General features: G+C 49.1%; 1 protein-coding gene and 1 non-coding gene across 13 annotated transcripts in view; both read left to right on the top strand.

Annotated features, from left to right (window-relative positions):
* NFYC (nuclear transcription factor Y subunit gamma) overlaps positions 1–14320 on the top strand; it is a 65015-nt gene extending 50695 nt beyond the window's left edge. For 10 of the 12 annotated variants that reach the window (XM_024989448.2, XM_024989449.2, XM_024989451.2 and 7 more), the window contains 5 exons: positions 2369–2542; positions 6021–6179; positions 9592–9699; positions 12112–12171; positions 13426–14320. In XM_024989448.2, coding sequence (XP_024845216.1) covers positions 2369–2542; positions 6021–6179; positions 9592–9699; positions 12112–12171; positions 13426–13545 — 621 coding nt within the window. In that variant the 3' untranslated portion in view covers positions 13546–14320. 12 annotated transcript variants of the gene reach the window in all.
* On the top strand, positions 1529–1633 carry MIR30C (microRNA mir-30c). The gene has a single exon (NR_030959.1). It is a non-coding gene; the product is annotated as a microRNA mir-30c (primary transcript).
* Positions 14321–15486: the final 1166 nt, after the last annotated feature.

The following is a 15486-nucleotide window of genomic DNA, read 5'->3' as shown; positions in this document are numbered from 1 at the left end:
AGGGCTGGTGAAGGCCAGGGGCTCCCTACTCCCCAAGACTTCCTACTGGTTAGTTTTGGAGTTCTTAGTCCTCTATACTCGTTCATCACCCAAGAGCTTTTTCAAGTTAGGTTTGGACTTTAATGGTTAATGTTTTCTATAAAATGGGAAGGGAGTTCTGAGTGGGAAGATAAATTCATTGAACCTATTTCAGGAGCCTTGAAAAGAGTAGCTGGCCTTTGTTTCTTGGCTGGGGAGGGTATCAGTATTACCCCTGTCATAGCCAAGATCTAGTTGACTGGTGGACCTTTATTTATAATGGTGAGAAGTTAGAGTTGAAATGGAGATAATGTTGTCACAGTTAAGTTGTTCTGGAAACTGAGACCTAGATGCAAATAAAAGGGAGCTTCCTTTTTCTTCTGCCTCAGCATGATCATGTCCAGGGTTCATACTGTTTGGGCCTGAAGCACAGAATACATTAACTTAGAAAGTTGGTTCCTGTTGAAGGGCTAGCTTAGAAACCCAGAGTGTCCAAAGTATCTGCCTAGACTGGGTGAATGGCCGTCAGGGAACCTTGCATGCTGAGATCCAAGTTACTCAGAAGCTAGATCTCCGCAGTCCTAGTTTTAGTATCCTGGGCCCCCAGTTCCCCGGAAGCAAAAGAGTACCCACCCCATCCTACAGTGGACAAAAGTGTATCCCCACACGGGGGCTGCAGAATCCTAGAGGGAGCAAGAGTTAGGGGTTCTTGTCTGTTGCTGACAGTTGGTGGGTTTAAGAGTGTTTGTCATACTCCCAGCTTGGGTTAGGGCTTCCCTGGTGGCTCAGCCAGTAAAGAATCCACCTGCAGTGCAGGAGACCTGGGTTCAATCCCTTGGTCAGGAAGATCCTGTGGAGAAGAGAAGGGCAACCCACTCCACTATTCTTGCTTGGAAAATCCCATGGACAGAGGAACCTGGTGGACTGCAGATCATGAGGTCACAAAGAGTCAGACGTGACCGAACGACTTAAGCATGCATGCAGCTTGGGTTTAAAAAAAAATACTTTCCTACCTCCCATTGTCTGCCCGGCCCTATGAATTCATTTATCATTTAGCACCTGCTTTTATTGAGTGCTTGAAAGGAGAATGGTAATAGGGACAGTAGGGGGCAAGAGAGATCGAGGCTTTGCCTTCATAGGCCTGTCATTCTAGCAGGGAGGGTAGTGAATTTGACCAGCAAGTACAAAAAGGTTTCATGAGAAAAGGGCCGTGGAAGCACAGATTGGAGATAGGGTCAGTACCAACTGTGTATGTCCCTTTGGAGAGCTCTGAGGCAATCCACAGGGTCTCTGCCTTGGAGAAGCCTTTTCCTCTTTCCTTGAGCCTGAAAGACTTAGTCCAGAGCACAGAAGTGAGTAAATTTAGCTGATATTTTTGCTCAGCCAGCCGAGTGGTTGTATGTTTGTATTGTTTCTGTTGTCCCAGGCGGGGTTCCGTGTGTCGCAGGGCCCTCCGGAGCAGACGCCGACCTCTGTGTCAGTGGTCAGGGGCCGACCAACCCCGGACCCTCAGACTGTAACCATGCCGTAGTGTGTGTAAACATCCTACACTCTCAGCTGTGAGCTCGAGGTGGCTGGGAGAGGGTTGTTTACTCCTTCTGCCATGGAAAACGTCTGCTGAAGAAGGAACAGTCTCTTCACTCAGCAGGTCGGCCAGAATGCGACCTCCCTAGTCAGCCAAGGCAGCACCCCAGTGGAGAGCTGTCCCTCAGGCCCCCTGGGTTGCACTTCTGTGGCTAAGTACCAGCAAACCACATGTGATGCTGGATAGACTCGGCCTTAGTGACCACCGAGCTCTCGACATGCTGTGAAAACCTGGGCTCTTGCCTACCAGCGTTCTTGGTCCTGACATTTGCTTCTGAAATTCCAACCCAGAAAAAGCCCTGTGTCCCTTTCCCCGACTCTTTTCCTCCGGAGGTGGTGGGGGAATGAAATAAGTGCTGCTTATTTGGGAGGTTGGGAGCCAGCCTGAGTGTTTGGGGTACTTGCAATTAGCACTGTTCTCAGATCACAGGCCTTGACAGCATTTACTGACAAGCACTGCTAGTGCGTGGTTTTAGTTACGGTAATTATTTGCCCATTTGCAACTCATCACGCAGTGGGTGATTACTCTGTGCTTCAGAAAATTGGCTGTATGTTTGTTTTGTGAAGCCTATGGAATCTGTTATTTTTAGTTCGATTTAGCACAACTGGTCTCTTCAAATTCCACTTTCCCTTGGCTTCAAATGTAGAGAACTCAGCATTCAGCAGGCAACTGTGCAGAGCCCGTTTGGGGGAAGAATGGAAATTCACTGCGGCGGCTGCTGAGTCGGTTCTTTTCCTCTTACCTGCCTCTCCTTCTGCCCCACAGGAGGAGGTGCGCCAGTCCGTGACTCCTGCCGAGCCCGTCCAGTACTACTTCACGCTGGCTCAGCAGCCTACTGCCGTCCAAGTCCAGGGGCAGCAGCAAGGCCAGCAGACCACCAGCTCCACGACCACCATCCAGCCTGGGCAGATCATCATCGCACAGCCTCAGCAGGGCCAGGTCTGTGAGCAGCAGAGGGTGCCGTCCCAGCAAGACAGCACCCCTTAGGTTTGGGATGGGCAGAGTGGGGCTGGGGCAGATGGGCAGTCAGACCATTGTAGGGCACTGGGTTTGGATTCTGGAGACCTGGACTTGCCCCCAGACCCGGCCGCTGAGGTGATGTGTCACCTAGTCTCTCTGGATCCTGGCATGCTCATGGGTCAGATGAGGAAAGTGCAGTGAACAGGACATTCTCTGGGGTCCCTAAAACATTTTAGGAGGAAAAAAGTCTCTATGATGCCCCCTTGAAGAGAGTGACATCTTCATATGAGGTCTTTTAAGTGGATTCCATGCCTGCTGTCTGCGTCTCCCCACCAGAATTGGAATTTGTATCTTTAAGGTGGCAATCAGGCGTCATTGCCAGCTTGCATACATTTCTTCTTCTTTTCCTCATCATTTCTGTCTCCCACTGGATGTGTCCAGTGACCTTCTGTTTTTAGAACAGTAATCAGAAGATTCCTTCTCTCCCGATAGTATTGTTGTGAAAGCAGTTAATATCCACATTGGTGGGGATCATGAAAGGCTGAAGAGAACTATGTTTCCTGAGCCCTGACTCCAAATTCCCTAACAGTCATTGTTTATCCATCAGACGTTGAGTGTCCTCTTAGCTAAAGTCCAATGCTGTGTTGAGGATACAAGCATGAATAAACCAGCCCCTATTTTTAAGAATTTAAGAATCTAGTTGGGGCTACAAATACTTAGAGATTACAGCACTTGCCATGTGGGAAGTGTAAGATATTCTTAGGATTGTGTAGAGGGTGTTATGGGAGTGCTTCACAAGGGGTACCCGACAAAAGATGTGAGGGAGGTGGTAGCAGAGAATGTCAGAGGAAAGTTCTCTGAAAGGATTAATGTGAGTCTTACAGGGAATAATGGAAATGAATCAAATAAAGCGGGGAAGGAGGGCTTTCCTGGGAGAGGGCACAGCATGAGCAAGGTGGGGAGAAACAGCACTGGAAGTGGTAGGCGGGGAGGGTAGAGTCAGCACAGGGGAGCATCTAGGCAGGTTGAAAAGACAGGCAGAGGACCCATCCTAAACAGCCGTGTGTATTCTAGTAAGGAGCTGCTGCTGCTGCTGCTGCTGCTAAGTCGCTCAGTCGTGTCCGACTCTGCGATCCCATAGACAGCAGCCCACCAGGCTCCCCCGTCCCTGGGATTCTCCAGGCAAGAACACTGGAGCGGGTTGCCATTTCCTTCTCCAATGCATGAAAGTGAAAAGTGAAAGTGGCGTCGCTCAGTCGTGTCTGACTCTTAGCCACCCCATGGACTGCAGCCCACCAGGCTCCTCCGTCCATGGGATTTTCCAGGCAAGAGTACTGGAGTGGGGTGCCATTGAAGCTAGGTCTGCCTAAAGAAAAAACAATGGGACAGAGCTAGATTTAAATTACTATGGTTTTGGAATTTATTCCCTGCTCACTTTTTTATCCATAATTTGGAAGTTTATGGAGTGCTTGCTCTTTGCTAGACACAGTGCTAGGCAGGAGGGGTTTACAGATGACCATATCCCAGTCCCTGCCTCGAGGCATTCACTGCAGCATGATGCCTCAGGGACCTTCTTTGGCCGGTGCTTGTGCCTCCGCAGTGGTGAGCGCTTTGCCTGCCTAAGGCTTTATCCCAGCACCGGGAAACTTCAAGGGAGTCTGCCAAGAGCTGTCCCTGATTGGCTAATCATTCTGAAAAGCTCATGACTATTGCGCCCCAACTGCAGGGCACGCCATATGTGATTTGACATCTGCCAGGCTAACATGAGCCCTCATTTTCCTGAAATGATTTAGAAATACCTTGGAAGTCCTCTTGGGAAAATTGAGTTGGTAGTACAGTGATGAGTTGGCAGTATGCTTTTTTTTTTTTTTTTAAGTCAGCGAGAATTTTATCTACCTCTTCTCTGCCACACTGAACTTGGTCAGCTTGGAGCTGATAAGGCTTGTGAGGATGGTGAACTTGGTCCCTCCCAGCATCTCCCAACTCTTGTTCCCCTGTCTGACTAGCTCAGGAAGGCCTTGTGGCTATGCTTTGTCACACCTCCCTAGGCCTACAGGAGTGGCTCTTTCAAGTTGAGCTCAGATACCCTTATAGGACCGATACATATTAAAATTGGGAGGAAGTATATTTTGGTCAAGTGAATCCTGTGTTTCCTGTCCTAAAATTGGAAACATTTTATGGAGGTTTGGGGAGCAGGCTAAGTTGGAGATCATGGTGTCAGAATGGGAGATGTTTCCTGTTGACCTGGCCCCCTGCGTGCATGCATTACCCTCTGTCATCTTTCTCCCTACCCTCCTACAGTTTGTAGTCATTTCTCATCTACAGTTCCCAGAACACCTTCCCCTTCCCAGGTAACGTTACTGCAGAGTAGACCTGTGCGGTCAGAATGTAAGAGCAATCGGGATAACAACATCTATTGAAGACCAGCATTCATTAAGACTCTGAGTCATCTTAGGAGGTGATTCTTGGTTTCAAGTGGGGAGAAATCATACCCGAAGTGAGGGCTTGGGGTTCAGGTGTAATTAAAGGCCCTACTAGCACCACCACCAGTTTGAGCAACTTATTCTGGGATCTGTAAAGGTCACATCTTTACAGAGGTAAAGATGTGAGATTTAAAGAAGTAACTGACCCTCTTGACAGTTTGAATCCACTGTCTCTCGAAGGAACAAGTTTCGTTGGGTTGGATAATCCTCTAAGTGTGTGAGACACAGAATCTTTGTATACATTAGACAGAAATTCCTTAAATCTGAGATTCCTATTTCTAGAAAGTTAAAATTCTTGCTAAATTCTGTTAAAGTTTTAAATTCTATTACTTACATAGCCTCGATTAGGATCCAGGTCTTAACAGTGTCCAGGTCTTAAGGGTGTTTGCCTCTCCCGTGGGAAGCCATGCTGTGATCTGGAGCAGCCAGCTGGCCAGCGTGGGCTTGAGTCAGTCTGACTAAGTGGGGGTGACAGCCGGTGTGCCCTTTATGTTTTTTCCAGGGCCTTGCATGCCGGGGAAGGAGCCCAGGGTCCTAAACTGACCCCACTTCCCATTTGGTTTGCCCTCCAAACTCACCTGCTCCAGGCTTGACTTCAGCCAAGTCGTGGGAGAATTATCATAGTTGCTTTTAATTCTTTTTTACCATACCTGCCTTTCTGTCACTGAAAGGGCTGTGAAAAGTTGCAACATTTGAAGCATAGAGAGAGGTATTGGGGTTGAGGCAAATACTTTGCACTCTGAGCCAAAAAATCCATTCGGCTTTCCTGTCTTTTATTTTGGAAAATGATTTTATCAGTGCTCTGAGTGTGCATAGTCCTGGGGGACTCTCTAGGTTGAGTATTGTTGGTGTTGAGATGAGGTCAGGCATTCAGGAGGGTTTGCTCCTGGTTAACTGCTCAGCATTAACCCCTTGGGAGGCCTGATGGCTCTGGGCTAGAACTCAGTCAGCTTTTTCATGACTCTTCCTTCCAGACCACACCTGTAACCATGCAAGTTGGAGAAGGTCAGCAGGTGCAGATTGTCCAGGCCCAGCCACAAGGTCAAGCCCAGCAGGCCCAGAGTGGCACTGGACAGACCATGCAGGTGATGCAGCAGATCATCACGAACACAGGAGAGATCCAGCAGATCCCGGTAAGCCCTGCCCTGCCTTCGGGTCTGTGTGGCGCTGTGCTCAACAGTATAATCAGAAACAGTTAAAAATTTTAATACACACACACACACTTTGTTGTAAACCTGTATTTCCATTACCCTAGACCACAACTGGCTTCACTGTGTACTCCCTGCTTTCCTTTAATCCAGGTTCAGACTCACCACTGTGGGGCAGCGCCTCTAGAGTTCCCCTCCCACAGCCTGTGCAAAGAGGTCATTGTAGCCACTATTCCATGCCAAGGCCCAAAGGCCCTGTCAGGCAGTCCTGTCTTGATTTGCAGATAATAAGAGGGAGGTGTATAGAGAAGGCCATAAATACACTTGTTGCATATTCATGAGTCAGTTCCCAGTGGAGCCTGCAACAAAGTGTATTTTTGGCTTTCATTTAACTTATCCATTGCTTCACTGTGGACTGCTACTTCCTGTGTGCCTTGAGGGATTTCATTTCCTACATTTGTTGGCTTTTTCACTTATACTTGTTTTTTTGTTTAAAAAAAAAAAAGAAGAAAGTCCTTGTCGTAACATGTGCCACCTATTCATTGGTCAACTTGCCACAAAAAATGTGGAAAACACATGACATAGAGCAGGTCTGTTCCTGCCTCTCACCTTTCCTATTGTTAATGAAATGTTGGCAGATACAGAACCTCACTTGGTCTTGGCTAACCACTTCCTCTTTGAAGGAAGCTTGAAAAGTATCCTTAGCTCTATTTTGGGGAGCTCTTCTTAATTAACAGAGTAATAGGCCAAGAGAAAGCTGAGGAAAGGGGGCCGTGTGCATCACTCTCTCTCTCTCTTTGTCACCTCTCTCTCTCTCTTTCTCCCCACCCCCACCTTCCCCCACCCTTCCTTCTTAAATAGGGTGGGGTTGGGGTGGGGTGACCACAAACACACACAAGCACGCGTCGATTTCAGATTCCTTGCAGCCACCAACCCATGACTTCTCTCATAAATGGTTCTCGATTTTGCATGTGAGAGCACCAAAATAAGATCATCTAAGCCAGAGTAGAGTTCCCACTTCATAGTGACTTTAACTTGAGTCTTTTAAACACTTGGGGGCACAGAAGACGTGTTGCAGAATTTAGGACTTAGTCTCCACTGTATACTTCTGCAGGAGTCTGCGTTTCTAGGCTTAGCAGAGTGCGAGTTCCCGGGAAGGGAACTATGCTTCTCTTTGGAAAGCCCAGGGAGTGGGCTTTGCTCTGTTGCTGTTCAGTTGCTAAGTTATGTCCAACTCTTTGCGATCTCATGAACTGTAGCACACCAGACTTCTCTGTCCTTCACTATCTCCCAGAGTTTGCTCAAATTCACGTCCATTGAGTCAGTGATGCCATCCAACCATCTCATCTTCTCTTGCCCCCCTTCTCCTGCCCTCAGTCTTTCCCAGCGTCAGGGTCTTTTCCAGTGAGTCAGCTCTTCTCATCAGGTGGCCAGAGTGTTGGAGCTTCAGCTTCAGCATCAGGCCTTCCAGTGAATATTCAGGGTTGATTTCCATCCAGGGGGGTGGGCTTCTTTGCTCTGTAGTTAATGTTAAAAGGGTGTGAGGGTCCCCAGGATTATCCCTGTGGTAGAGGACTAAAGAGCAGAGCATCCCCAGATATCTAAGCCCAAGCCTAAAAGAAGAGCTTGCTTCTAAGAACTGCTTAGAACTGTTTGGCTCACGAGTTTTCAGTCACATTTGAGTTTCTGCAAAGTGCTCTTTCCAGCTGGGAAATGTAAAATCCCTATGGCCGGCAGTATACCTTCCCCCACTCCTGGGACCAGGCTTCTTGTAGTCTTTCATCCCGTGTCCTTGGCTGGAGTTCTGGAGACTCCTGGGACCAATCACCATCAATCTCAGCACATGAGGTTTCCCAAGCCTCCGTGCAGCTGTCTTCCTCCTCGTAAGCAATTTAACATTGGCCTGGAAGCAATGTGGAATGTAGTGGGGGGTTAGGCTTGGCATCACAACTTCCCAGCAACTCTTCTTGGCAAGTTCTCAGAAGAGAAATGACAGTAGGTCACAATATCTTGCCCTGTCTCCTTTAAAGCAGACTCGTAGTGGTTTTAGATTTTGTGTCCCTCCACCTTGCCTTAGACAATTCTGGAATGTTCCACCAGGAACTTCAACATACCTCTTTTCTTGGTTCAGTGTTCATCTTTTCTTGATGGTTCAAATCCTTTTTGAAGCTGAAGTTTCAGAGAAGCAGTTTGATTTAACACTTGTATGCAGGAGTTTCATCCCGTCAGCATTTTACTCATGGTAGCAAAAGCCCATATAATGAAGTTAGCTCTTGAAGGCAAGAGGAAAATTTTCTGCAGGACAAAGAGGCATGACTTGCATATTACCCTCAAGAAGCTCACCCTTAAAAGAAAAGCAGGCCAGACAGCTTTTCTTCTGGAGGGTGGTGTCTGGACACCTAGATGGAGGGCGACCATATCTGCCGGTCTTCCTGGAGCCTCTTTCATCCCCCATATCCCGAGCATGACTGTCCATAGTCTTCCTTTGCCGACTGTTTTCTTTGCTGAGCCACAGTTCCCCTCGCGTTGTAGCTGCCTTGGTCCTCTCCTCATCCTCACGCTCAAAGCACTAATACTTTCATGGTATGCTGGAGCATTAAGAGCCCGAGTTAAGGCTTTTAGCATGCAATTAAATGCAGCCTGCGGTATTATTGTATTATCTGAGACTTAATTGTAAGCCTGAGGGACTCTAAAGGCATTTTTGTAGCTTTAGTTTCCCATGATGGGGTATCCTGTGAAAGGTTTATTGATTCAGCGTCCCCTTGGGAGGTGTTTGGCCATAGGCTAGTGCTGAATACCAAGGCTCCTAAAAGTCCCACAGACCCGCATTGGTCCTGGCTCTTGGGGACAGAGATAGTTAAGCGGGCCAGCTTTCTCTTCCAAGATGTGCAGCATGGAGCTGGGTAGTTCTCGGGCTGTGGTCCCGAGTGATGGCCATCTGCTCTGGGTTCCTGGTGGATGCTAGGGCTCTTCTCAGTGTTAGATTAGCCAGGAACTGGGGTAGTGAAGGGTGGAGATGGAGGAGAGAAAGGCCCACACTTAAGGTTCAAACATTCCAATAATGTCACAGTTGGGCATGAACTCCTAGCATAAACTGTGAGCAGACAGCTAAGAGCCAGTGAATACTGAGGGTCCAGCTGTGCGGTTCTCACGTGTATGACAAAGTCCTCTGGGAATTTCCCCCAAGCCCACTCAAGGAGCATGCTCTTTTGTGTGACTGATGGGGTTGGGATGTTACGGTTTTGCTTATTTTGGTCTCTGTTTAAAAGGAGCTTTTCCGAGTTGGCTTCTTTGGGTGGTGGGTAGGGGACAATCACCATTTATCGTCATGAAAAGTTTGCCTGTTCGAGGTTGCATTCAGTCTCCTGTGGTCTGCTTGTCTCTGCCCTTGCCATAGGTGCAGCTGAATGCCGGCCAACTGCAGTATATCCGCTTAGCCCAGCCTGTATCAGGCACCCAAGTCGTACAGGGACAGATCCAGACGCTTGCCACCAATGCTCAACAGGTATGTCCCCCAGAGATGCAGGGCTTGAGTTGGGGACCAGCGGGATCTGGCTTCTGACTGGAAAGGGGGGCTTGGCACATAACTCTCTGGCCACCTCATCTTCAGCAAGAGCCACCTCCACATTCTGCACATGTTCTGCACCCCAGAGGACAGATGGGCTTTATCCGAGGATTGGATTCAAAGTGTGTCTCTTCACTGTCTTGTTCTCGAGGGACAAGGAAACACAAGGCAGAGGGAGTCTCAGGATACCTGAGGAGAGCCTGATGTGTGTAAATGCAGTCTGACTGAAGGAAGTGTTTTCACAGGCTGCCTCATCGTCAGGCTCAGTTTCCATGTTTAAACCTGAATGACTGTTGTGTCCTGGCATCTTCTGTGTCCTTTGGAAAGCTACTTAGATCCCCCCCCCTTCTTGTGCACCCCTAACCAGAGACTGCCCCCTCCTCTCACCTCACACCCCAAGATATTGAATGCTGTGAGCCACAGGTGCTGAGGGGGCCACCTCCCTGGGCGTGGGGATTGGGGGTGTGGGCATTATTTGCAGGGGACATGGATGCTGGCAGGGAGGTATTGTTTATCTATTCTTTGCCTCAGACCCAAAAAAGCAGTGATCGTTTAAGAGCTGGACTCGTCTGGCGCAGTGCCTTTCTGGCGATGTGTCTGTTGCGGTGCGATGTATCTATTGACGGTTGTGACAGAGCTGAGTTTGTGGAGCAGGTCTCCACAGATCTCGTTTGGGGAAATATGAGGAATGAGCCAAGAGCAGGGCTTCTGAGTTCCGTGTGGTCTCTGGGATGGTTAAAGGGCCCTCTCCAAATCCATGCTTCATTGGCTTGCTCACTGACAGGGAATCAGATCTCAAGACTACCCCACCCTTTAGTGTACCCGCTCCCTTTAAACTTGTAAGATTCTAGCCTAGGATCCAGAAACTTTCTGTAGCACAGGATGGGAAGAAATGAGAAGGAAGAATTCCCCAGAGGTCAATTTTGGGACCAGGAGCTAAAGCCAGAAAGTGGGGAGAGTTGGGTCTTAAAGAGAGGAGGAAAGAAGCAGGAAGAGGCACCTGAGGACAGTCAAGAGTCTTCCTAACAACCGATTGACGGATTGTGATTGTAATTTTAACAGTTTGGCACTTAGTAGGTGCTCAGTAAATGTTTGCTGAATGACTGTTGAATAAATTATATGTAAATGGAATTTAAAGGTAAATGAAACTCTGTTCAACTGATGTGAAGGGCAGTCCTGCTGGCCACAGAGCACAGTGAAAACCTCATCTATGAGGTATATTTTCCATTTGTTTCAGGATCACTCCTTTATCCTGCAGGCATTTCTTCAGTACTTACTTTGCACTGGGGGATGGAAAGACAAAACTTAACTCCTGCCCTCGTGGGAGGAGAAAGATCCGAAACAAAGAACAGTAGTTATGAAACCCCTTTCACACCTGTCCCCTTGTTCTTCTCTTAGCCCCATGGGTAGGCCCTGATGGCTTGTTCTTGGCCATTGTGAGGACACTTGAGAAGACAGCCCTTACCTTGCAGGGTGGCTGTGATGATTCCAGGAGAAGGTACACAGCAAACGTGAGCTAGTCAAATGTTCCACAGATAACACATACACACACAAACATTCTTCAGTCTTTTTTCAAGTCTTCCAAGCTGTCTCTTGCAGCTGGCATTAGATGATGCGGTTCTCCTTGTCAGTAAATTTCTTTTAACATGTATTTAAAATGCCCACATAAGATTTTAAGTACATGTGACAAATGGTTTCCTTACTGTCCCCCGCCCCCGCCCTTGGCCCAGAGGGCTGTGTGTGGCCTGTCTCGGAAAAAGTACTTCCTAGGTTTGCCACAAGGGCTTCTAGGGCCAAGGCCGCCTGCTCGCCAGGGTGTTTCATATTCCACTGAGATAATCTAAGTGATAGGGTTTGGTTTGGAGCCCACCGACCACTCACCACTTTGCCAAGTGTATTGCAGTCTCCCATCACAGGTTGAAAGACAGACTCTTGGGGTTTCTGCCTAAACTGTAAGTGTTGTGCCCTGTCCTGTCAGCATCTAGGAGCTAGGTGTTTTTGTTTTGACTTGAGCCTCAGGCCTCAGAAAGACCTTGTAGTGAGGGGGTGGTTTTGGGTGGGGGTGGGGTTTGGGCGGACATTAAGAGAGATGGTTGCGGAAATTGTGTATTGGCATCTCCACGGGCCTGTCTGTGGTGCCAACTCTGAGTAGCCATCAGTGCTCGGGGGTGGGGAGGGACCCTTGCTTTCCTGCTACTCGTCAAGCCCCTGTGCTGTGCCAGGCCTCGTTCTGGGTACCTCGTATGCACTGTCCACTTGATCTTCATGACCCTCTCGTGGCTGGTGGGCTGGTGGACTGATGGGCCAGACCCTGCAGCTCATCTGCCTACTTTGCCTTCTTGATTCCTACAGATCACACAGACAGAGGTCCAGCAAGGACAGCAGCAGTTCAGCCAGTTCACGGATGGACAGGTAAGATACCAGCCAAGCCAGGCACAGAGGATGAGGAGTTGTTGGAGGGCAGCAGGTGCTGTCTGTGGGTTTGGTGCTTAGGGGAGCTGTCCCATCATCTTCTAACAATAAGTGGACAGAAGTTGTTAAAAACAAGTCTTGCCTGTCCTCTAGGTTTATAGACTTGTGGGAGTTTAAAATAACCCTAGACTTTATATAGCCCCCGTGCCCATTTTACAGATGAGTAAACTGAGCCCTAGAGGTGGGAAGTGCCTTGTCTGTGCTTGCCTGGCTGTTCATTGCAGAACCAGGACTAGAGTGCAGGTCTCCAGTCTCCTTTAAGAATAGCTTTTCTCTAAGCTGTGCTCTTTTTAATCTCATGGATTAGTTGAAATGCAGAGAACGCATGACCTCTCCGCTCTGTCGGTGCCTGGAATTCAGTAATTCTAAACCCATGTAAGGAAGGAACCTTCCCTTTTCCCTCCGCCTTTCCCTCAATGCTCTGGCCCTGGAGACCCCTGAGGATATGGTAGGATGGCATGCGTAAGCCTATGCTCTCTGCTGCCCAGAGAGGGGAGGAGCTGGCATCAGGACCCCGCTCTGGCTTCTGCCAGCACCAGATGCTAGGCTCACACGCCAGGTCTCCTGTGTCAGGGGGTCTTAGCTTTGGGGTTTCTGTGGAAACACCTGAGGATTTGTGTCCAGTTGACCCTGACCTTTCTTGGTGGCTCCATGAGCATCTTCTCCGCCCCTCACGGGTCTTGGCTATAGGAAGCGACTAATCCCAGGTGACCTGCCTGCCCATCAGGGCCCGTGCAGGGGCCTCAGCCTGAACCAGACACCTAAGGAAAAAGAGAGGGGATAATCCCTACTGCCCCTGCCAGTGAAGATTACCAAGAGTTGGGGAAATGCTGACTTCCAGGCTGCTGGTACAGTGGTTCAAATTGCCTGTGTTTGTCACAGAGGAACAGCGTGCAGCAAGCTCGAGGCTCTGAGCTAACGGGAGAGGCAGAGCCGAGAGAAGTGAAAGCCACAGGAAATGCAACCCCCCGCACCTCCTCCCTGCCCACCACACACCCCTGCTCCCACCGGGCTGGTGCCTCCTGGGTCTGCTGCCCCCAGCCCCAGCAGACTGCCACTTCCCCTCCCCCCTCAGACGCCGTGCAGTGGGTGGTGGTTGAGGTATCCGGGGCCCCCAGCCAACTCGAGGCCCATAGGGAGCTGCATGCACCTCTCCCCGGGGTGACCTCACTCTCTCCTCTCCACTCCTCGCAGCAGCTCTACCAGATCCAGCAAGTCACCATGCCTGCTGGCCAGGACCTCGCCCAGCCCATGTTCATCCAGTCAGCCAACCAGCCCTCCGACGGGCAGGCCCCCCAGGTGACCGGCGACTGAGGGCCTGAGCTGGCAAGGCCAAGGACACCCAACACAATTTTTGCCATGCAGCCCCAGGCGATGGGCACCGCCTCCCTCCTCAGAGGACCCCGCCGACCTCCACGCCTCCTGCAGGCTAGGACACTGGTGCACAACGCCCCGAGCCTGGGGGCCGAGATTCTCCAACAGAAAGATGCAATATTTTTTATTTCCTTCTTTCTCATTTTTTTTTCTCTAAGGAATCAATATTTCAATATGTTGAGCTATGTGTCCAATGCTATGAAATGAAAATATTAAATAACATATTTATGGCATTTTCTCAAAGAGTGTGGTTAAGAAATATTTCTTTTGTTCTACTTTTTTGGGTTCTTACCGCCACTTCTTTTAGGAACAGATCTCCCCAGGGGTGTGTGTAGTCTCCCGGCTCTCAGAACAGCCGCTGCCCCGGGATTCGCCACCTTGTTCTGCCCTCAGGTGAAATGAGGTGACGTGTGTAGCTTCCTTTCCACTAGTGCTCTTCTCCCTGGGCCCTGCTCCTGCCCCAGAGCTCTGTGGGTTTTCCTCCAGAGGCTGTGGGAACATTCCCTGCATTTACAAGACTCATTTGCCATGGAGAGTAGATGGTTTCATTCCCAAACCCTTCTCTTCCAGGGGCCCAAGGAGACTAGAACTTTGTGCATACCCCCCCTACCCCCTGTTTTCAACTTTATTTTTAAAAGCATTAAAAATTGTGCTAGTCTCCTTTGCTGCATGGACTTCAAACTGCATGAAATGCAATAAATTTCATTTTAGATAATTTGGAGTCTGGGTTTCTGTGTCTGAGGACATTCATGGGACCCTTTGCTTGGGGTTGCCTGCCTGCCTTAGGTCCTGGGCTATGTGTGGTGCATGAGCCGGATTCAGCCTGTGTCCTTCTTGACTGAGGGTCAAGAGAGAGAGAGGAAGCTCTCTCTCTCTCTCCTTCAAGCAAGGCCCTGAGTAAGTTCCTCCACTCTGGCCTTGGCACATGCTGGCACTCTGAGCTACCTGCTATGGCCATGCCCATTACCAAAGGCCTGACATCTGCCATGGAGGGCGGCCCAGGCCCCTTGTCAGCCAACAGGTCAGAAGCCGTCTACAGCCAGGGCTTGCTTCCTGTTAATTGAAGTAGGGAGGATAGAAAGAGCATGCCACTTCACTGGCCACAGAGGCCAGTGGTGAGCCGTCTTCCTTCCTTTTCACCATGCCATTTACAGCTAGAATGAGGCCTGATATCACGGGAAGAGCAGAGAACTGGGTGCCAGGAAAGGAACTCTTTGTTTTCTCAGATAGTAATATGTCATAAAACCTTGGGCAACTTCTTTCTGGGACTCTCTTAAGGGGTGGAGGCCAGGCTGGGGAAGAGGCTTTAATAGATGACTTCAAGTCTGATCCTAAGGCCCACATAATTAATTCCCTCACCAAATATCCCCTATTGTCAACCGTGTTAAGCTCTTGGACATCTATTTCATTTTCTGTTATTTACTTAAATGGACCTTACCTGACTCCACAAGAAAAGACAATATGTCTTGCATTGAAAACATACACAGTGAAATAATAAAACATGGCAGAATTATGAAGACTGTCATTGAGTAGGAAATCTGAATCACTGAAAATGAGAACAAATGTTCTGCTTGCAATGACGGAGACAGAGTTCTTAAAATGAGGTTTCACATTTGATCCTGAGCTTCCTGACCACCAAAGCAAAAAAAGAGATGCGACCAGGTGAGAGATTCACGCTATAAAAGAAAGAAAACATTCTTTGGCAAAAGCAGATGTTCCTCGCTGTAAGGTTTTGGATACGTGGTCCCCCTCCGGTGTCATCAAGGCAGACGAAGCAGGTGATGCTGTCACCATCGGTCTGGTCTGCCCCGAAGATTCTAGCCCTGAATTTGTCTGAAGGGGATTATCTGACTTTCCCACCATCCTGTACTCAGACATGTC

Source organism: Bos taurus, chromosome 3 (assembly GCF_002263795.3).
Source record: "Bos taurus isolate L1 Dominette 01449 registration number 42190680 breed Hereford chromosome 3, ARS-UCD2.0, whole genome shotgun sequence".
NCBI lineage: Eukaryota > Metazoa > Chordata > Mammalia > Artiodactyla > Bovidae > Bos > Bos taurus.
This window is presented reverse-complemented; position numbering and strand designations above follow the sequence as displayed.